Here is a 21,816-nt window from a genome sequence, read left to right on the forward strand (position 1 = left end):
GACTGGAGCAGATCTAACAACTGGTGATCCAAAGTGGCCAAAGACAACCTGGGCAGCCTCTGTTTTGAACTTCTCTCACTAACAGCATAGAGGAGAGTGTTCCCCATGCCAGTGGCTGTAGGGGAAGGTGCATTAGCTCTCTGAGCACTAAGGCAGTTGCACACTTCTTTGGGCTCATGGACTGTAGTTCCTTACACTTCCACCCACCCTCCTGGGCCCTTTATAGAGCTGATCAGCCTTTTCTAGCCACATCTGCTCTAGAAAATATTCCAGATGTATAAGTAAATTCGAAGTTCTGGAAACAATATCTTAGACCGTGGAAGAGCAGAATAAAGTTTGCATGTAGTTTCCTGGTTTTTTTTTAAATATTTTTTATATTCTCAGTCTTGGGCTTCACCCCAAGAAATAAACATGTGGTAACTATTGGGGATGGTTATAAGTTCCTCCTATTAATATATCTGGTATAAATCCTGGAATTCTATAAGTTCTCTATAAGCACAGAGAAACTTCACTGAGCACTGTTAAAATTAGACAAAATTAGCAATGTAGGTAATGTGGTTATTATTTTATTAATAAATATTTAAATAATGGTGTGAGTTTGCACAATGAAAGAGACATGCTGAAGATATTATGGTCTAAATAGAAGCTGTTAATTGTAATCTAAATAGATTAGTGTTAATTGTGCACAAAATTAGAAGGTTGCTTTAGGTGTGATCTGCATGGCTCATGGTTACTAACCATGTGAGTAAAGTTACCAAGTGAAGTTTTGATCTGCCCTAGCTACATTTGCTTGTGAAATCTCTTCTGTTTCTCTGACCAGTTTGCAGCAAATAAGATCATGCTTTCTTCTGTGAAGAGGAAGATAGAGCAGTTCCAACTACCAGCCCTCTAGATGCAGAGGTGTGATAAAAAGTCTATAGTTTTGGCAGTAATTGTAGTTCAAGCTTGAAGTCATTATTTCCAGAACCTCCTGCAAGGATGTGTGAGCACAGTGCACATTGTCCACTGCATTTGTAGTGTGCCATGGTGGGGCTGCCCGTTCTGCACCTCCTGGTCATGGTTCAGGAATAATTAAGTGTTGCTGAAACACTTCTTTTGCATGGGCAGGCAGCTTTTGGCTAAAAGTATACAAATAATTTTAAGCAGGACAGATGTTGGCCTCCAAAGGGAGGTTGTATGTAATCAAGAATAAGAAAATACTGTAATCCAAGATTGTTAGTTTTTAATAAATCTGTCACAATGCACAGCAAGTATTTTTTCTGCCTCTTGGATTATACAGTCTCATATATTTCATAACAGAGAATTAAATATCTCTTGGTGTTCAGATGGATTTCTAACATATGCTTTGTTTAAGTTGGGAAACCATATATTATTTTCCTAATGATTACTGAAACTTAATACACTGGAACAGTGAGATGTTCTAGATTTATTACAATTACTCTTGCTTGAGCTGTTTGAACCCCCTTAATGTCATTGATTTTTGGCTCTTTACAATGAATTTGTGACCCATTTCCCTAAGGGAAAAAATTGAACGATTTCATAGCATCTTATGCCATTGTTTTATCTTCTTTCAAAATACTGGAGCCAACTAATGCTGAAAATTTTGAGAAAAACATGTAAAATATAAACAAAGTAAGTTTCTTATCCTGTTTTGCAGCTGCACTCATTTGATAAATGTTACCATAGAAGTTTCTGCTGAAACTTGTCAAAACCCTTTAGAGAAGTTGCAGGGGCTGAGCTCCTTTAGGATCAGGATCCTTTAAGTCTTGATGATTACAGCAAATAAATAATGTATTGATTTCAAGAGTTTATATTGTTGCCTGTAAATAATAACAATGAAAAACATCAGGTATTCGAAGAAAGCAAAGATGAACTGAAAATTTTATGCATGCTTTTTAGGTCCTTGCAAAACCAGTTTTCTCTTCCTGAAAGAAACATTCAGGGAGTTGCTTGGATCTTCTGTAGGCTCTGAGGCAAGACCTGGGTTTGGTTTCCTGCTGTCCTTGAAAATTTTAGCCTTATTGTCTTTCTATGCCTTACTCCCTTCCAGATTACAAATGGAAGATTCTCAACACCCTTTCATGACTAGAAACCAGCCAAGGGAATGAGTGGTTCTCCATGTGAGGGAAGCTTGTGGAGTTCTGTGTACTTAGCCCCATGTAATGCTGAGCTACTGGACCTGATCCAGCCTTTAAACACAGTCTTTACTGGAGCACAAGACTCACCCATTGGTTCCAGGGAAGCTAAAAGCACGTGTCTAAGTAGTTGGCTGGGCTGAGGCCAGCACTCAGTCTTTTGCTGGACAGAGCCCTAAATAAACGACCGAGGATCAGAGGAGAGAACATTTGCACATGCGAGTGTGATTTGGCTGTTTCTGTGGCACTGGCTTGTTGTTTTCTAACTTGTGCTGGCAAAGGCTGTTGTACTTAAAATGCTAACAATTTCTTGCCTGTTGTGTTAAAATTGACTGCACTCCTGCGGGATGCCTGCACAGGCTAAAACAGGATGGGTCTAAATCACTCAGGGTGCTTGCTGTGCCTGGCACCCACAGACACAAGGCACTGAACTCTGTCTGAATCCTCCCTGCTTTCCTGTTTGTGCTTTTGCAGAGTGATCAGAAACTTTTTGAGATCCAAGTTAAAGGCAGTCATCACGTTTCATTCAAAGGCTGCCTCTTCAAGCACATTATTGCAGGGCAGAGCATTGTAAACAGAGATGTCATTTGTAATATTTACTGTCTTAATGTAAAATCTACAGTAATATATTAGATTTCCAGCAGAAAATTGAAAAAACAAATACAGCCATTTACTATGTCTTCTGCCAAAGATATTATTTGAAGAAATACTGTGTGTTTTATGAGGGTTTTGTATAAGCACTGTAAGATTGAAATCTGTGTAAATGAAGGAAAAGTAACAAAAAAATGCATTTGAATTTAAAAGATTTACACATATGGTTACTAGTCAAGCATGAAACCTTATAAAAATAAGGTGAATGTCAGGAATTAGAAATAAGAAAACAAACTAGATAATTCGTTTGTTGTTGTAAGGAGATATATTATAATTCCTGCAGCCACTCCAGATGAGAGCCCCATCATGGTCAGCAGGTCTTTTTAGCAGGGCACTGATTTCCTTCCTTATCTTTATGTTCTGTTGCCGAGAGCTGCAGAGCACCTTGAATGCCTTCTGAAGTCACACAGAGATTATGATAAGCATCATATTGCAAATTTAGCCTATTAAGACTTTCATGGACTTCCATGAGAGTACCTGTAAGATGAAACGCAGAAAGTTTTGCATGAAAAAACATTGAGGGGAAAATCTTCTGTATAAGCTGCCTGATACTTATCTGAATTCAGGGTACCCTTTTGTGTGTGCATGATAGTCTTTATGTTTAAATGTAATTTAATTGAAGCACACATCTCAGCCACTTTATTCATGTTTTTTTCCACCCTGCTCTTTAGCCTGCAGCTTCCAATGGATCAGAAGGATCTGACCAACGTGGTGAATGCAACAAGGAGAACCCAACTTTGGAAAACTATGTGGTAGACATGAAGACAAAGGTATTGTCCACTCTTTTTTTTTTTGATGGAGATAGAAATCCTCGTTTAATGGAGTTTTGCTGCAGGTGAAATGTGTAGGACATAGTAAATTTGAGCTTCTGGATTTTTTTAAATTTCTGCTTAATGGCTGCATGTTCATTATCACATTTGAATGAGGCTTACAGCTGCAGTTTATTGTGGTATATTGCTAGCCCTGGGTATTTTAAGCCGACCTAGGCAGGATTTAATTTTTATTTTTATGTACAAGTCTTGTTTATATTGGTGACGGTTCTACAGATTTGCTGATCTCAAGGTGGTTTCATTTCAGTCTATTTTTTGAAGTCCAAGTCGTTGTGCAGTTAGTAGGTGTTATTCAAGGTGTTTTCAGTCTCTTAGTGTGTGTTGCAGTTTCTTTTTGGTCTGGAGTCAGTATGGAAGAATTTGAATGTCAGAATGATGATGATTTTTGTATGGGCAGCCTAATGATACCTATCAAAAAACTCTACTGACTAGCATTACTTCATGGCTGTGGTAAGGGGCTGTGTTACACTTCCCTGCCTTGCTGCATGCAGGTGAACTCATAAGTGTTTCATTATAGTATCTCCATTATTTTCATAGGTTTACAACTTGGCTGAGGCAATTCCCTTGGGCTTAGATATTGTTATGTAAACTTTCAGGCTTGGCGTCATTGTGTATTTTTCCTTTTTGAAGTGAAAGAAACTTATTAAGTTTTCTTTTAAAGTAAACAAGCTGAAAACATGATGAAGAGAAAAGAGACATTAACTGAGCTGGTGTGCTTTTGTGGTACCTTGTAGACTTAAGCAATAGTTGTTTCCAACACTTGAGACTTGGGGATTATTCCTCTTGTCTAAAATTTTTCCATGTTCTTTATTTCCATTTCTAGATCAATTTACCTGTTCGTTATGTTTTAATAATAATCTAAAGATCTACTTTTCAAACATGATTTTCTGAGTTTCTTGGGTTGTTGTGTTCCCAATTTCCCAATCGGAAAAATTTTTGTACCATATGGTAGCATGGTAGTACTTGATGAAATGCAAGAACTTATACACTCATTGAAATTTGTCTTCATATTTATGGAAGATTTTATTTCTCCAAAGCAAGGAATTATCAAAAGTTTGATATACGCCCTAAATACATTGTCTCCATGAGGATGTTGTGAAAATCATGGGAGGTAGTTGATCTCGTCTCTATTTCACTGCATGATTTCTGTTACAAATGGCCAGCTGAACAATCCACTGTTTTTGTGCTGTCCATTTAAAAAGTGTACCTGAGAGGAAACTGAAAATTGGCGACTCCACTGCCAAACTCTAAGACACTCAGAGCTGTGAGTAGTATTTTGTCTGGTTCTCGGTACCATGGGATAGTAGATAGCAGATGTTTTGTTTTAATTTCCAGGATCTTGTGGTTTAGTGTGTCAGTTCACTTGAAGGCATCATTTTGTCGATTTCTTTTTCAACTGAGTGTGCTTGAGTGTTAGTGGCTGCTATGACAGTGACACCTAGCTATTTAAGAGTGGCTACATGTTTGAACATATGTGCCAAAGGTTTTTAGTTGCTGGTGATCAATTGGTTGTTAGATTTACCTCCCCAGGCAGAATGCTCAAGAATGAAAATGAACTCTTCATTCACGATTGATCTTGAGAACTGAGAACCACTTTGGACGTATTGCCCTTGAGTACTATGTGATTCTGTTGCAGGGCATTCCAGCCTGCATAAAGCCAGCAGAGCATTTGTAACTGAAGCACTTCTGTTTGTTTCAGAGTAAGGGATTTCTGTCAAACAAGAAAACAATTATGGATTTGTATAGGAAATAATAGATTGAAAAAGCATTAGGCATAAGTTTTAAACTAAAGGAAGTTGCGGGGCTTTCAAAAGGCTTGCTTGTACAAGGACCTTCAGAGCTGTAGGATGGGTCAAGGACCTCTGCCCTATACTCTGTCATGCTGAAAATTCATGTTGTACAATCCTAGAAATCATATTGTATTCCCAGCTTGCCATACTGCCTTTTCATAGGACCCCGGCTGGTGAGCATGTGGTAATGAGACTGCTGGAGAGGTTGCACTGTCTCAGAAATAGCTTGTTTGGTTTCTCTTCTGGGGTAGTTGCTTGGCTAAAGTGGTGCAAACACCCACATAGTACATAAAGGGGTGGTAAGGTGGGACTGTATTTGGGGCAAGAAGAGAGGGAATCCCCTCCAGAACTGTGCAGCAGAAACTTTTTTTCTGTGGCTGTTGAGCCCAAGGCCACCGTGTGCAGCTGGGTGCACAGACCTTGTGGTGAAGGAGTGGAGCTGTCCCTGTGCCCATTTTATCATCTACCTTCAGGCTTTGAGAGGCAAGGTCTGCTTCCCTACAAAAAAGAGAATTGTCTATTTCGTCTCATTGGAAAAACTACCAGCTGGAGAAATTGGTCAGGACTCCAGCATTGATTGTGCTAAATGCAGTGAAATTTGCCATGCACCGGTGAAGGGAATGATTCGTGTTATAGCTTCTGTCTCAGACTCTCATGGGCCTCAGGCCAGTTGCAGAGCTGCTGCTCTTAGGGCTGCTGCAGTTAGGAGGGGAAGAATTGCTAATTTTGTGATCTTTAAATTAACACCAGGACTCCTGGGCTTCTGATTCAGCCTGGGAACTACATTAAAATTCTGAATGACTAAGGTATACAGAATGTGCTTTCTGAAATTAGTATTAACTTATCTTTCTGGATGAAGAAGGATTTATTCTGACATTTCATCTGTAATACAGCTTTTAACTACATATCCAGGATCTACAAGATTAGTAGTTTCTGTCTCTTTCTCTTTTTTTCTTTTTAAGTGTACCACAAAGCAGCCTTCATAAAGGAACTGTCTGATGAGATTTTACCTTGTAGCATAAACTTACTCAGATCACTTGAATCCTGGTGTTAACCTACTAAGTAACCAGTTGGTATCCACAGGAACTGGGTTTAAGTGGTATAAGTGAGCTCTGGCTGTAAAGACATAATTTGCCAACTACATCAATTGCCCTCTTAGCAGACATAATCAGGAAAGTATTTATTTGTAGCTTGTTGGGATGCAATATAGAACCTGAAAAGAAGAAAGACAATACAACCTGGGAATATAATACCATCAACAACTACTCCATAGTACACAATTTAAGATACATTAGGAGTAAATAAACCTTTCTCTATTTTTGTAAGAGCATGTGTGTTCATGTGTTCTCTGTGTAGGTGCATAGAGCTCTAAATAGTCACTGGCTAAGTTTTTAAGATGCTGACATTACTAATGCAATGTTAACAGTCTAGTTAGATGCCTCCTTTCTTTGTGTCTGCTCCAAAACTTGGAGTCATAGTGCTCTTGTTTTTCATAATCTCTACTCTTTAAATAAAAGAAAATAAAGCAGTTATGCTTTAAAAAAAATTTTTAGCAATCTACTTATCTTTACAGTTTTTGCTTTATAATATTTACGTTTCAAAAGAATTTAAGAAGTGTTTAAGAAGGTGCATAATGAAAGATTTAAAAAATCAGAATATTTTCTAATGTTTTTAGCTTTTACTAGAAGCTTGCTTTTACAAATATTGAATGCAGTGGGATGTTGCAGGCTCTGATTCTAAATATAGTGGCCTAATTAAACCTTCTGCTTTGGTTATCCAAGTGGAAGTACCTGGATACAATGAAGACTTTAATGCCAGAAAGGAGCATTAAATTGTCCAGTGCAGATTGCATTAAAAGACCATCCCATTTCACCCACTCACCTCATATTACTGGTTTTTGTATGACTTAAAAACAGATACCTTGGTAAAATTAGAGAAGAAGGAAGCAGTCAGCTGGGCAGATGGTTTTCACATGGTGATCCACAGAACCACTGGTGTCACAGTAGGAAATAGTTGTTACTCTTCCTATATTAAAGCTTCCCAAGAGTTAGAGCTCATCACAGACGTTATTTTTTACTATCTAAATTGACTATGAGCAACTATAAACCATGTCTTTTCACCCCAGATGGCTGCTCCTCAGTTTTTTTAGTTTTTGGGTCAAGCCTTTCTATAGTAGATTTCAGTCAGGATCATATGTACATGTAAGAAGAAGGCTGAAAGAACAGAGGAAAAAATAGAACTAAGCAGTTATATGACCTCCAGAAATTAGAGCAGAAGGAGGTGTTGCTAATGAAGGGTAAAGCAGTGCTAATGATTTGAAAATCGTAGTCTTGGGGAGAGAAAATGAATGGAAAAAGTCTCTAGTTGGAGAAACAAAATTAAGCATCTCAGTCTCTTTTTGAGGTCTGGGATAGGTTCTTAATGGACATGAGGGACTGTGTCTTTGAAGAAACACTAGAGACCCATTGACATGAGTCATCTGTTGCCAGTCGTTGTGTCTTAGAAGCTGTGACCAGGAGCCCTGGCAACCAAAATCAGCCTGTGGAAGTTTGAAGCTGGGGTCTGCATCCCCAAAAGCATGTCTTCCTTCTGTCTTGGGCTAAGGGAGATTATGGGGGTAATAAGTAGGTGGCAGTATTTTAGGGAGCAAACTGCTCAATTATGTATTAACTTGAGGAGCACATGTGCAAATCCTGCTCTGTTAAATGCTCATTGTCATATTTAATGGAAGGAGGTGGCAGTCAAAAATTGGAGGAGTGCAGGAGGAATCTTTCTGGTACACTGAGGGAGCTGGGTGAGTCACGTTCACGTAAGCACCCCCAAAGGGTTGAAACCCTCTGTTTCTCAAATAAACTTTAAATAGGATCATGAATTCACTGGGATCATCTCACAAGAGTAGAGCTGCAAGTAGAAGCATGTACAGATCATGCACTTAGAGACCAATTTCAAAATACATCTCCATATGCCAGTTTCAAGTCTGAGATGAAATTTTACAGCCAAGTCATTAGGTAATTATATGTATTAAATACTTCATACCTTACTAGATAAGCTTGAATTAGAAGAGAACAAACTGTTGTGTGCTTTACACTCAAGTGTTAAAATATCTGCTGATTTTAGAGTTGACTGAATTTACTTTTACCCAATAATGCTTAGAGCACAAGGGTGGCTTATGTTACACCATATTAATGGGTTAATTTCCTCTTAAGGAGATATTTAATTTGTTCTTAATTCAAGGATGTTTGGAAGTTCCCTGTCTCATGTAATCTATAGTTTAATAAACTGGTCTGACTGTTTGGCTACTGGACTAAACCTCAGTGGGGAGAAAACCTGGAGGTTTTAGCACAGCCTGTAAGTGCAAATCAAGTTTTGTTTTTTGCACATGGATTAAAGTGAGTTAAAGCCTTAGACACAGTTCTAAGTGCTCTGAAGACTTTCTCTTTAAGATGTTGTATCCACCAGGACTTTCATAGTTGGGGGAGGGTTGATTGCTCTCTGACCACATATCTGATTCACTATGGATTTTGTAACTTTGGTAGCAGTGACCTCATTTTGGCAAAATAATATGTGTCATTTACTGAGCGTCTCACTGCTCCAACAATCACAGGAATATTAGGGTTATAACCTGAGTAATTTATGGAAGAGAGATGACTCTTAAATAATCTTTTATTTTCTTGGAAAGACTAATTTTATTAAAAACATATTTTAGCTCTGAGTGAGAATGAGAGATCCTCAGCAAAGCACCCAGGGGAGATTGTGCTGTCCAGTGTGTTGAAAAGGTGAATTGTAATGTATGGGTGTCTAGACATTTCCTCTTGTTGCTGTCAACAGTCCAGTTGGCTGTATTTTTTTTTTCCAGTGAATAGGAGCATTGATTTTCCTCTCTCTTTGGCCAGAGCTTTCATTTTACATATCTTTCCCCTTCTGAGTCTCTTTCTCTCTCCCTCCCTTTTTTTTCCCTCTCTCTCTCTTCCTCTCTCTGGAAGAGAGGGAAGCCCGTAAGAGCTGACAGCAAGCTTTCTAACTCAGAATGATTCATGTAAAACACCTGAAAGGCAAGCTCTGCACCAGCATCACTGCAAGAAAGGTAGGGCTGTGGGGGCTTAAACAGTCTGTAAAACTCCAAGCAGAACATAGAGAACATGAGATAAATAGATTAAGTTTTTGAATCTGTCAATGATGTAAGAAAAGTTTGGGAGAGAATTTAAGGAGTGTTTAAGCTCTGTTGTTAAAGGTGCTTTCTTTTAATTAAAAGTTTGATATATTTTTCATAGATGGGGGGGAAAAAAAATTGCCCTACAAAGCTTTGAATAATGTATGAAATGTAGGGGTTTTTTCCACGGGTGGTAAACTATAATTATATCACTGTTGTGCTGACAGATCCACGTGCATGTGTAAATATGCAAATCCTGGTTCTTTCCCCTGACTGATTATTTTCTGCTGTAGCTAAAGTTCGCCTTATCCAGCTGTTATTTATATTCACTTCCCAAATCCAAATCTGACCCAGTAATTCTGAGCAATTGTAGCTGTGACGCACGAGTTCTCACACACACCTTCATGTTTCAATCATGCACTTCCAGCAATGTGTGTTTGTAGGAATCATGCTCTTAATAAAACCCCTTACAACCCAAAGCAGTTGTTTTGGCAGAGAAGTGTCAGCCCTGTGATAGATGGGCCCGATAGTTGTGTGTTTTCTGCTTGCTCTGAGTTAGTAGAGGAGAGGAGGGAAGAGAGCGAGTGAAAGGGGGGAGGAAAAAAAAAAGACAGGGAAGGAGAGAGCGGGAGGGAGAGAGATTGAGAGAGAGAGAGAGAGAGAGAGAGAGCGAGGCTGAGAGAGAGAGAGACTTGGCAAGGGAAATCTTATGGGTATACTGAAACAGCAGATCAGAATTGTGAAACCAGAGCTAGGGCTGAAATGTGATGCTTTTGCTCTTTTGTGCTTGTTGTGGTTCTCATCTTCCCATTTAGAGGGCTGCATACCATTCAACAGCATATTTTGATCTCAGATTGAACAATGCAGCAATCAAGCCTGATAAGCCACCTGGAAGTTTTGCTTGAGACGATTTCTAGTGGGTTTACTGATCCCTGTGAGCATCATGACTGCCTTTAGCATTGTGGAGGAGGACTCGAGTTTCTTATGAGGGCCCCACTTGGAAAAGCCGGCTGTGCAGATTCAAGCCTCCGGTTCTGTTCATGCTATTCAAAAGCCTTTCCTCACCCTTGCTGATTTATTTTTATGATTTACATACACTCCTGTGGAGATTTACAGAATGGATTGTCTGTGCATTGTCACGACCAAGGTAGGACTGGAAACATTGCTGTTCTGTGTACATATTTCTCTGCTATTTTTCTGTTCCTGTAATTAAATAGATTGAGCATGTACTGTGTCAGGTTGCAAGATAAAGTGATGAATAAGCTTTGCTTCCACGAGCATTTTGTTCTCTTTATCTCTAGATTATGCAGTTTGTTTCTATATGACTTTCTAAATGATATGCTTTTTACTTATTTTTTACTAGCAAAACGAAAAGGATTTCATATTTTATCTTAGCCTATGCTTGTGTCTATTAATAACTCTAGCAACTAGAGCACTTTCAGAATACATGGTATACTGCACATATTTTCTCAGCTTATCAGTTTATTCTGTAAACTAAAGAATAATAAAGAAAGGGGCATTATATGGGTCCTAGGATTTTAAGGGGGCCAATCAGATGTAGTTTAGATAGTCATGGTGTTTCTGATTGGAGAGATGCAAGTTTCTTGTGGCTTATTGTGGCTTTTTTTGGGAAAAAACATAGATTACTTTGCCTCTGTAGGCCTGAAAAATAAAAATGCCTAGGACCCAGTTCAGCACTCTTATACTGATTTTAGATCTAGCTGGACTGTTTGGAAACAGTCCTTCTAAATAATTTCTTCTGAACATGAATACAGACAATTTATTTTCCACAGCAGCGGCATTAGGCTAAGGACCAGGGTTAGGGACACTTCCCAACCTAAGGATCTGGTGTAGGGTTAAGCTGAGTGATTCCCTGAGACATCTTCAAACTTATCAAACTAACTTAATATTAAATGGCAGGGCGATGATGAGGGAACTCCCTTTCTGTTGCTACAGGGCAGGCGGCTCAGCGCGTGTTTGCAGCCGCCTTTGCACGTGGTGGTGGTGGGGTTTGTAAGGAGCAGTTAGCAGGGGACATCCAGCTTTGGGGTTCAGCACAGTGCTCTCTGTTCTGCCTTACTTTTGGTGAATTTCATAGTTTCCACAGGACTTGCAAAATGCCTGCGGTGGCCATACCACCTGAAGGCTGCACAAATGATAAGGCAAAGCAGGGGTTAGCACTGCTGGCATCACTGCTGTCATTTTTTTGCATCACAGCTGTGCAGAATGGGGACACCCATGTGTAGCATGGAGAAGGACAGGAAGATATACCCTGGGCACCCATGGGCAGCAGAGAGGGGCGGTGGGTGGCCACTGCAGAGAGCAGGGAGCGCAGTGGAGCCATGGAAACAGATGCCAGCTGTCATTCCCATCTTGCTGGTAGAGAAACCCATATGGGAAGAGAACAAGAGGTGAATGAGGCCACAGAAGGAGGATAAATTGGAGGAGACTGTGGCCTCATTCACTTCCTGTTTTTTCCAGGTCCTCCTGGCTCCCACAAGCTGTGCTGAATGTGAGACTATATCCTCAATCACCCCCGGAGCAGAGCAGAGCAGGGGCACTTGTGGGTACCTGTTGATGCAATACCATTGAAAAGCGCTCAGCAATGGAGCTACAGCACTGCTGAACAAGGCTGAGATGCAGGATCACACTAAACATCCAGGTTTTACATGCTGAAGTGCTGTTTTCCAGTTCAAAAGGTTGAAAAGAAGAGCTGCGATTGGAGACAAGAGCTTTTGGGTGTCTTGTTGTGCAGTGGGGACCTGCAGTTGCATCCATGCTTTGCCTAGAGAGTTTGGTATGGAGGTGCATAGAAATTGGATTTGGGGACAGGGGAATAAGTCAAGTTTTAAGATGGTGTAATTGGAAAAGAACATGCCCTAGTACCTTTTTTTTTTTTTTTAATATGTCAAGAGACATAATTTATTTCATGAATTGGTGCTGAAAGTTTTCCTCTGAATATTTTCCCAGGGCCTTCTGGGAAATAACAAACATGGATTCACTGCCAGCTCACTACTGCTGTTGCCTTGAGCAGGGCTCCCAACTCCATCTACACACATTTTCCCTTTCAGCTTTTCTGTCTCTTGAATCCAACACTGAGTGCCTGAAATGATCTCAAAATCAAGCATATGAGTGAACCTCAAATATTCAGCTCCAGATATTCACTCTTTTCTGCCAATGTTGGTGTTGGAATGAGATACAATGTGAATTGTACACAGCTCTCTATTTACAGGCATGAGGAAACAACATAATATCATATGTAAATGAGCTGAATAATGGTAAAAGTTTCAGAACACTTTCATATTGCAACAGCTTGAAAACAAAGAAGTTAGTGATTTGCCCATCTTACTTTGGGCCATATTTGAATAGATGGGCTAGTGTTGTATTGGTCCATAATGTGAGGTTACTGCCTTTATTTTCCTCAGAGTAACTCTCCTTCTTTTAAAGCACCAAATTTTTTTATCTGTTTATGCCAATTTTCACTATTATAAAAAGAGCAGACCTTTTTCAGAAAATATGTTATTTAAAAAAAAACATTTTGATAAGCGTGAATTATACAGAGCAACAGTGTATTTATTTTTGACCTCAGATCTGTTAATTGTCCATATATGAATAGCCATTTGTCTGATTTATGCAGATAATTGCCATTCTTTCTCTTGAAAAAGTGGATCTTGGTGTCAGAGGGAGTAAATACATCAGGTTTATTCTTTAGTTCTTCAGTCATAAAACGGGAGTAAAAGATAAATACTTTGTAAACTGCAAAAGATGAACACTGTTCAAAGAGTTGGCATTTTTAAAACTTGGTCATTAAATTTAGTCTGGAATTTTTGGTATTTTCACATTATAGAAAATGACATAAATGTTGTGGTGAAGTCAATGTGCCCTTGTACATTATGTTCAATGGATTTACAGATCCAGCTTTGAACTCTGTGTGGTAAAAGATGGCGTCTAATAAAATTAATTTCTGATATACCTTGCCAAATCTTAAATCCTACTGATGTTTTTTCAGCCAAAGTGTAAAGTATGTTTAAGATAGATTTAAGATATTAATTTGTACAACTTCTTCCTCTTTTTATTTCCTTCATTTTTCCATGCATTTCTGAGCCCAGAACTGCAGAAATGCTGAATCAGTCAAGGAGAGCTTCTTATGGCTGTCCTGGTATATTTTAATTGATCATGTTTCCAGCATAGCATCTTTCCTTTACTGTCACATAAAGCATGTTAATTGGTGGCATTATTTTATCATTAGAAAGAATTAGGTATAAATAAAGCTTAGGTTGAGCCTCCATCCCAGCAGGAACACCAGGAGTTTTTGAAAGGGAAGAACATTCCCACTGTGCCTCCCAACAGTCAAAGGCAACATGCTGTCCTCTCCAGCTCTCCTTCCATCCTTCTGCCTTTTACAGACTTACGAATACAACAGGAGCTGCCACTAGTGAGAAAGAGCATAAATAGCTCAACATTCTTCACTGTAACAGGAGGTGCACCCCCAGAACCCCCAATTCTTGGCATTATGTGGCATAGAAAAGATGATTAGCTTTCAGTGGGAAAATGCCCCAAAAGCTTTCTGGCACTAGTTGCTAGAAGGGAGAGCTCAGATGTGGCAACTCTGCAGGCTTAAAACCCAGGAGGCCAATGGCAAGGCTAGCTAAAGACCTTCTATCAGGACAGAGTTTTTATAACTTCCTGGGCACTCTAGACTAGTGGTTTAGTATCCTTAACTCAGTAACATCCCTAAGAACTATCAGTGTTAGTTGCCACTTGTATGAGTGTTGTGTTTTGAGGTTTGCTTAAGATCTCAGATTTTATCCTGAGTGCTTCTGTGTTTTGAGAAGATGTACACAAAGAAGAGACACCACTTAAATAATCCAAATTTATTTAAGAATATTAAACCACTTACCTTTTGTGCCTGACTCCTAAGTTCTCAGCACTGCACACAGGCAGCAGTAGGATTCCTGCACTGGCAGCAGTAGGATTCCTGAACTGTGTCTTTCAGTTTGTAAAACAGAAAATTTGCCTTCAGAACCAGGGAGAACATTCAGCTTGAACTTGGTTTTTTTAGCTACAAAAATAAATTCCTGGCATCAAAATATTGAAAATTATGCAACATTTACTTCTCTGTAGAGATTCTTGTTGTTAGCTTCCAGTTAAGTAGAGATTTACACCAGATTACTCACTAGACAGGTCTTACATTTAATTTGATTGTCACTGACCCCTGTGGAGCAATTAATTGAAAATGTGATTATTCACATAACTGGAAAATAGAAAAAAAAAGTTGGTGGTTTGTTTTGATTTTGTTTTGTTTTGTGTTAATAAAATGCTCGGTTCATTCCACTAGTGAAGAAGTTCAGCATTTTGTTTTCATTTTTGTAGCTTTTTTACAAATTCTGCAGTAGTCTAGTTTGAAAAATTACCAATTTTCCTTCATGGCTGCCCATCCAGCACCTTTTCTAAGAATTTAATTCACACATTTAAAACAATGAAATAAAGACAGAAGTAAACTCCCCTATTTTGTACTGGTGCTGGGAAGAAAAGCAGTAAGCTTGTTTATGTTGTTAACCTATCCCAAAGTTGGATGTGTACAATTTTGAATGACAAGGTTGCCAGGAGCCAGCAACATCTGTCTATCCTATTTTCTTCTGCTCATCCAGCCATATATGTGGAACAGGGGACACCACTGTGTGCACTTTAGGCAAAATTCTGAACAGATGTGTGATCAGAACTCAGAATATGTATGATGGTCATGGAAAATAAGAAGTTGCAGTGGTCAGTGACAGGACAAACCTCTGGCTTATACCCTGGGTGTGCTAGGACTTTTCTGTAGGTCTCTCCCACTCCACACACTCATCACTTCACTTTGTAGCATGAAGTTAAGAGTAAAACAGAGGAGAGCTATAAAATTTGTCCAGCTAATTCACTTCAAAACTATATTAAGTATATAATTATAAATCCATGTTGATGGTATGCTGTGTTTGGGAAATGTAGGAGCAGGTCTTGTGTCCCATTGGGATACTGTGGATTTTCCAAGTGAGAAGGAGAGCACCATTCAGCATTTAGCCTACAAAACCCGATCTCAAAACTAACTCAGTTATGTGGAAGGTGTCTTTAGGACATGGCTGAAGAATGGAAAAATGTGGATATGGCACAAGTGAGGTGACCTCACTGTTCCAGACTCTCTGATTTAGAGTGGCAGCAGAAGCAGTTCTTAGATGTTCTGAGAAGGGCAGAATGGTCCATGAGATCAGGTCATCTGGTGGAGGTGAGGAGCAGGTCCACACACTGTGTGCCAGCTGCTGGTTCCACTTTGCAGAGGAATCCACTAGAAGGTCCAGTTGAATTATTGATTATTTGGGCCTGATAGCTAATAGTTAGAGTATTTATTTATGCTGAGGTGACTTTGTCATAGGCCTGTTGTCCCATCACTTCTCCCCTGTTTGCTTATGTTAATCTGAAAAATACTCAATATAGAGATTTAAAAAGGCATATACTTAAGCAACAAGGTTCAGTTTGTTTTGTGGGACTTCCTGAAAGATAGGCTGTATGTGTCTGAGAGGCTGTAGGTCAGTCCCAGAATTTGGAAATTATAAAGCTCAATATAGATACTGAGGTTAACTAGTGCCTCAGGTGTTACAAATCAGTATAATCTTACCAAAACTAACAAAGCTATAGAGAGCAATATGGCATGAGGATATTATTTAAATTTAGCTGGATATGAAACAAACAAAAAACCCCCACATTTTTGTGCCTGCATATTGTTAATAGATCTGGGCAACATTTGTTGTTTTTTCTTTCCAAGACTCCAGGCTTTGAATGATTGCAGTTTGGAGTCATAAATTGAGTAGCTAAGTTTTTTTTTTGTGCTGACTTTCCTGGCTATAACAAACTGAAAACAAAGGAAACATAATGATTTCCCCCCCCCCCCCCAGAGATTCACATTTAGCAAAGAATCAAAATCTTTTTCTATAGTCATTATTAGGTGCTGATGGGCACTTCAAACTCTGGTGTTTTCCTGCCAGACCCTAAAAGTGTAATAGTGCTGAATCCATAAAATTTACATATAATTTAGTAAAGTCTATTCTAAAGTGGTACTTGAGGACAGCTTTGATGACTATGGGTTGGCTGCTGGCTAAACTACACAGGCTTAGAAGAGTAGGAAGATCCTTTTCATTGATTACCATTTATCTTAGCTGGAGAATATGCTCAGGGGTGTTTGACAGATGGGGAGTGTATCTGAGTATTTATTTCAAATCTTTATTTACCAATGTTAAATTTTGAAACAATTATTCTGAGCCTCTAGCATTTGGATTTCAGACATTATGAATGTAAACTGATGAGACACATGTTGTGTTTTCTAGAAAAATAAAATCCTTGGGGAGGGGGGAAATTCAAGAAAATTACACAGAACAAACCAATGTGCACTGCATATGTAATGTCTGGTAATTATATCTTGTCAAAAGCTCAACTTTTTTCTCCTTTATTCTTTAGAAATGTGATAATAGTCCCTTTTCCCTTGTAGTTAATTATAAATTTCAGGAAGAATTAAGTCTGTTAAATTTCTTCTTCCCTTCTTCCCCCTCCCTTGGTCTCTATGGCAGCAGCAGGAATGGAAGGGAATTACTTTGATCTCCATTTCTGGGTGACACTTCATTTCTTCTGAGCACTGACCTTGTTTAGTGCAACTGAAATTTTCAATAGATTTCATTAGATTATAATTTGCTGATTTTAGAGAGATGTCTTTATTGAGACTGGTTATGAGCTATGAAAGGAGAAGAGTGATTTTTTTTCATAAATCTATGAAGAGCTCTATAAACTGAGAGCAGAAAATGTTCAATTAACAGCTCAGGCAGATATGGCTTGGGCTCGATACTGCAAAGCAGTGGAGAGCTGCAGAGGTGAGGTAAAGTGGAACAAGACTCTGAGCAAGGAAAAGGAAATGAGAGCTTGATGCTGCCTCAATAATAGTGCTGCTTAATGATAGTAGAGCTATGCATCCTTAGCAGGTCCTTTTTTTGATATTTGGAGGACCTGGGTGAAGGTGGGAAGATAATTTCCCAGTGCCAAGGTGAGCTGTATTTTTATGCATTTGGCATAGCTGGAAAAGCAGGAAGGATCTGTCTTGTGGCTCTTATTCTCAACATAAACATGTATTTCTTTTCTGTGTTAATCAGTTTGATACTGCTGTGCAAATTTCTTTCTGTGTCCATTCACCTGATGCAAGACTTTTGGAAAATGAGAAGATATGTGCAGTCAAGGAGAACGGAATGGTTATTTATGAGTGAATCATTAGGCCAGGGGTATAGCCTGGTATGTTATTATATTTTGCTCAGTCTGAGACCTCTAGTTGAGATCTACGATTTTCATGTCTCCAGAGCATCAGAGAAGATAATTTGGAAGGATGTGTAGAAGTAGCTGAGAATGTTTGCCTGGGATTGACTTCAGCTAATGCTTTTGTTACCAGAGACCTCACTCAAGGACTTGGATACAATTTCTTGTATTTGTATTCCTGGCCATTTCAGTGGATACAAATGGAATATGGCCTGTGACTTCTTTTGACTTTCATCAGCAATATCTTCTCTGAGAATGAATATTAAGTGCTATCATAAAGAGTCCTGCAGTTCAACAAGCCCTGAACCTTTATATTCCTAAATATCCTCTCTGGATTTTGTTCCATCTTCCTGCAGAGATAAGATCTGCCTCTGAATGTGTCTCCAGACAGAATCATGTTAATATTTGGCCATCCAAATTTGGTATTGATATTGAAATTTTATGTATATAAAAATCTCTCCCTGCCTATGAGAAAGTGGCAATAAGATATACCTATCCTGAAGTCGCTCAACACAAAAGAGGAGTTCTTCCTTGAAATCTTCCCCAGATCTTGCTGAGGTGCACTTGCATCTCTGCCACCTGAAACCTCTCTTGTGCAGTGCTCCTAAGCTCTCACCTTCTAGTTCAATATTCAGTGTGCAGTTATTTCCCTCTGCAATATTGCTGTGGGCACTGATGCGCTCCCACTCTGCATTGTGTTAATGCATTTCCAAATACATTATACTGATGTCCCTAAATAGTGCTGGTAGCAGTCAGTTATTTTAACACCTGACTGAGGAAAGCATGTAAGAAAGAAGTTTGCTTAAGGGCTGCTTGCTAGGAAGGCAGGTGTTGTGCATGGACTCTGAAGGGCTTGCAGCCTTGTTTTTTGTTTCCTGAGATTGGTGCTCTTCTGTCTGCTGGTTACCCCCGGGGTCTGCATTTCTGGAGGTTTGATAAACCTATAGGTTTGGGAATTACATGTGTCAGGGCCTCCAGAGAAGAAACTGCACTGTCTCTGGCTGAATGTGGGGGTAGCATCTCTATCTGACTTTGGTCATTGCTTCACTGCTTCCTGGCTGTATCATTGCTATGCAATTTATCAAGTGTTTGAAGTGTCATCCCAGAAAAAAAGCTGTGAATGATGCTGAATTCAGCAATGAGAATGAAATTATTCTTTTGTGTACCCAAGTGTCTTTATATAAAAATTATAAAAAAGATCTTATTGTGTATTTTGAAGGCTTTGATTTCAGTAAACTGTGATAAAGTCTCTGCCTGGATGTCACTGTGTAGGAGCTGTCTCAAGGGGAAGCTCAGTGCAGGAGGCAGAGTATCCTCTAAGAAAGGGAGGTAAAGCAAGATCTGGAAATCACTCATTCATGACCTATAGAGAAACAGCCCCTCTCTTTCCATTTAGGATGGAAAAAACTTGTATTGGCACATATTCCCCCAAACAGCAGGGCAAGGTATATTTGCACATGACTGTTGGCAAACATGAAAAAACAAACTTGAGGTGCTTCTGTCCTCCCTTGAAGGCTTTCTGAAGAAAGATGGGTTTAAACTATGGATTCTCATCACTTTTGAGATTTTTAGCCTTTCAGTGTAGTGGTGGGCCAAGTTCTGTATTTTTTTGGCTTACCAAACTCCTAAGCTGAGGAAAATGTTAGCAGTAATAATAAAATTTAATTAATTCCTTCTACAGCCTGTAAATATTTGCCAATGTATTTATTCCTATGCTTACTTGTATTGCATATGCCTGCAGAATACTTTAGGTAGTGTTGAATTTTTGGCTATTTTTTAAAATTGGCTTCTCTAGATGTTGGAGCTTTTGGCTATTAAAAAACCCTGAGCATTTAGGAAGGAAAGTGTGACCAGCAGCTGATATACAACCTTATATCTAAGACTTGTTTCAACCAGGTGAGGGTCTAAGATATGAAAGGAGTGAAATGCATTGATTTTTACACAAAACAAAAAGAAGTGATCATTCAAATAGGAAATATTCTGTAATTTTCAAAAATAATCCAACTCTAAATCCGCAAAAAGCTGTAGAAGTGTTCAGTCCTTGCCCTTGAACTACATGCATTTCTCAGACAGTACCAGTGCAATGTCATGTTACCAGAACAGTAATTCAAATATCCAGCTGTGAAAGGCCAAACACTGCAGGTCACCCTACATCCCAGAGGAACAACCAGCACAGCTCTTGCCCTGAAAAATTGGGAACTCTGTACAACTGCTGCCTCTGAGCAATTCCCAGTTACTGCTGTCTCTTTGACCTTTGAATATGCACAAGTGCCAGGGGATTCTAGGCCTTGGGACAATTTAGGTATGAATCTCAAAGACAAGAGTACAATAAGCCCCTCCTGCTATGAGATTTGGAGCTTTTATCTTGCAAAAGTGTTCTCTTAAAAATGCAAGGAGTCTTTTTGAGGAGTCTCCTGACAAAGTTATACATAGTTCCATCTGTAAGATCAGGCTTTTAATCAGAAAAATGCTTTCAGTCCAAAGCACATTTATTAATTACCTTGCCTTTAACTTGCCTTGGAATGAAGAATGAAAGTGTAGAATTGTTAAAGTAAAAAATAATTACTAGTGTTTCATGCTGTATTTTTAATCAGAATTAATTTATAGTTTTATTATCTTGATAGGATTACACTGTTTACTGTTGCATTCATCCCTTCCTTACAGGAGATAACACACACCTGCAGGGTTCTGGTGCTATGATAGCAGTGACTTTTTCAAATCCTTTTAAAAAGGACTTTCTAAACTGTTATCTAAAAATACCGTGATTCTTGCTTGCTAGCTGTTTTTTTGAATATTTCTTGAAGTTGTCTAATTGAAAATGTTAAAGATAGCCAGTTTTAAATTTTGGAGAATACAAAGTTTAATCTGATATCCACTTTTTTTTTTTTTTTTTTAGCATGTAAAAGTAGTACTGTACTGCTTTACAAATGTTAACTTTTTGGAGATAAAGAACAAAACACTAGTAGCTTTTAAATTAGACTCAAACCTGAAAATTGTGTGAAATCTAATCATTAGTGTTTGCAGAGGTTTCTATCCTTTACTCTCAGCATGGGGAAAAGAAAGGTGAAATGTAGCTGCTTGTGATATAGCAGGCTTAAATGAAAATAAAAAGAAGAAAGCTTTCTTTTTTCCCATACTACTTCCAGCTTCAGGAAAATACCTGGTTACAGGAGTCCTCCAATTCAGGGAGCTAAATAATAGTTTGACTCTTATGTGAAATGCTGAGAGTAATGGTGGCAGACACCAGAATTTATTCTGAACTTTTCTTCAGGGACTCTGACCCAATCTGCTGTGCAATTCATTCTGATGGGCTCCAAACCTTGGCTGAAATGTAATTGAATCACAGCAAATGCAAGGGAGATTACAGGAAGATCAGCCTGAAGGCCTGATGGTTGCATCTTGCACTGCCATGTGGAATGTTAGACTTTAAATCAACCCCTCACTCTTTTTGTTCTGTAAAGTTTCAGGGAACTGCAGGAGTCTTGGATATTTGCTCATGTTCTCCAGGGAACAACCTGGGGAGCAAACAGAGCATTCTGCTCAGAAAAGAAACATGCCCTAAAAATTTGGGGCATACTTACTCTTCCTAGAAAATAGCCCTGATGGGTGTTTCAGGCTGCATCTATCACCGGTTCAAAGGGGACATCATGGAAAAAATGCAGCCTGTCATGAAATGGGAGAAAAAAGCCAATCTCTACCTGCTGACTGACACTCCGCCGTTCTCTGAATGCTCCACTGTGGAGGGAAGGCAGATGGCACACGCTCAGGGTTGGGAGTGGATGTATTTCCATCCACGTTACCCAGAACTTCAATGCAAAATTAATAGACAACTCATGTGGCCTTTTTGGTCCTGCAAACTGCAGATTATTCTTCCTACATGACAGTGGAAAATGACTTTGTGAGGTGTGATGACTACGAGCAAACTCCTAGATGTT

At 39.0% G+C, this 21,816-nt stretch overlaps 1 protein-coding gene across 16 annotated transcripts in view; it reads left to right on the top strand.

The window, feature by feature from the left end:
* DLG2 (discs large MAGUK scaffold protein 2) overlaps positions 1-21,816 on the top strand; it is a 984,895-nt gene that overhangs the window by 143,515 nt on the left and 819,564 nt on the right. For 13 of the 16 annotated variants that reach the window (XM_063148780.1, XM_063148803.1, XM_063148779.1 and 10 more), the window contains exon 5: positions 3,458-3,556. In XM_063148780.1, the coding sequence (XP_063004850.1) occupies positions 3,458-3,556 (99 nt within the window). Of the gene's footprint in view, positions 1-3,457; positions 3,557-10,224; positions 10,704-21,816 lie in introns of those variants that run through there. The other 3 variants (XM_063148797.1, XM_063148796.1, XM_063148799.1) reach the window with 1 other exon arrangement.

This window comes from Melospiza melodia, chromosome 2 (genome assembly GCF_035770615.1).
Source record: "Melospiza melodia melodia isolate bMelMel2 chromosome 2, bMelMel2.pri, whole genome shotgun sequence".
In the NCBI taxonomy this organism is placed as follows: domain Eukaryota; kingdom Metazoa; phylum Chordata; class Aves; order Passeriformes; family Passerellidae; genus Melospiza; species Melospiza melodia.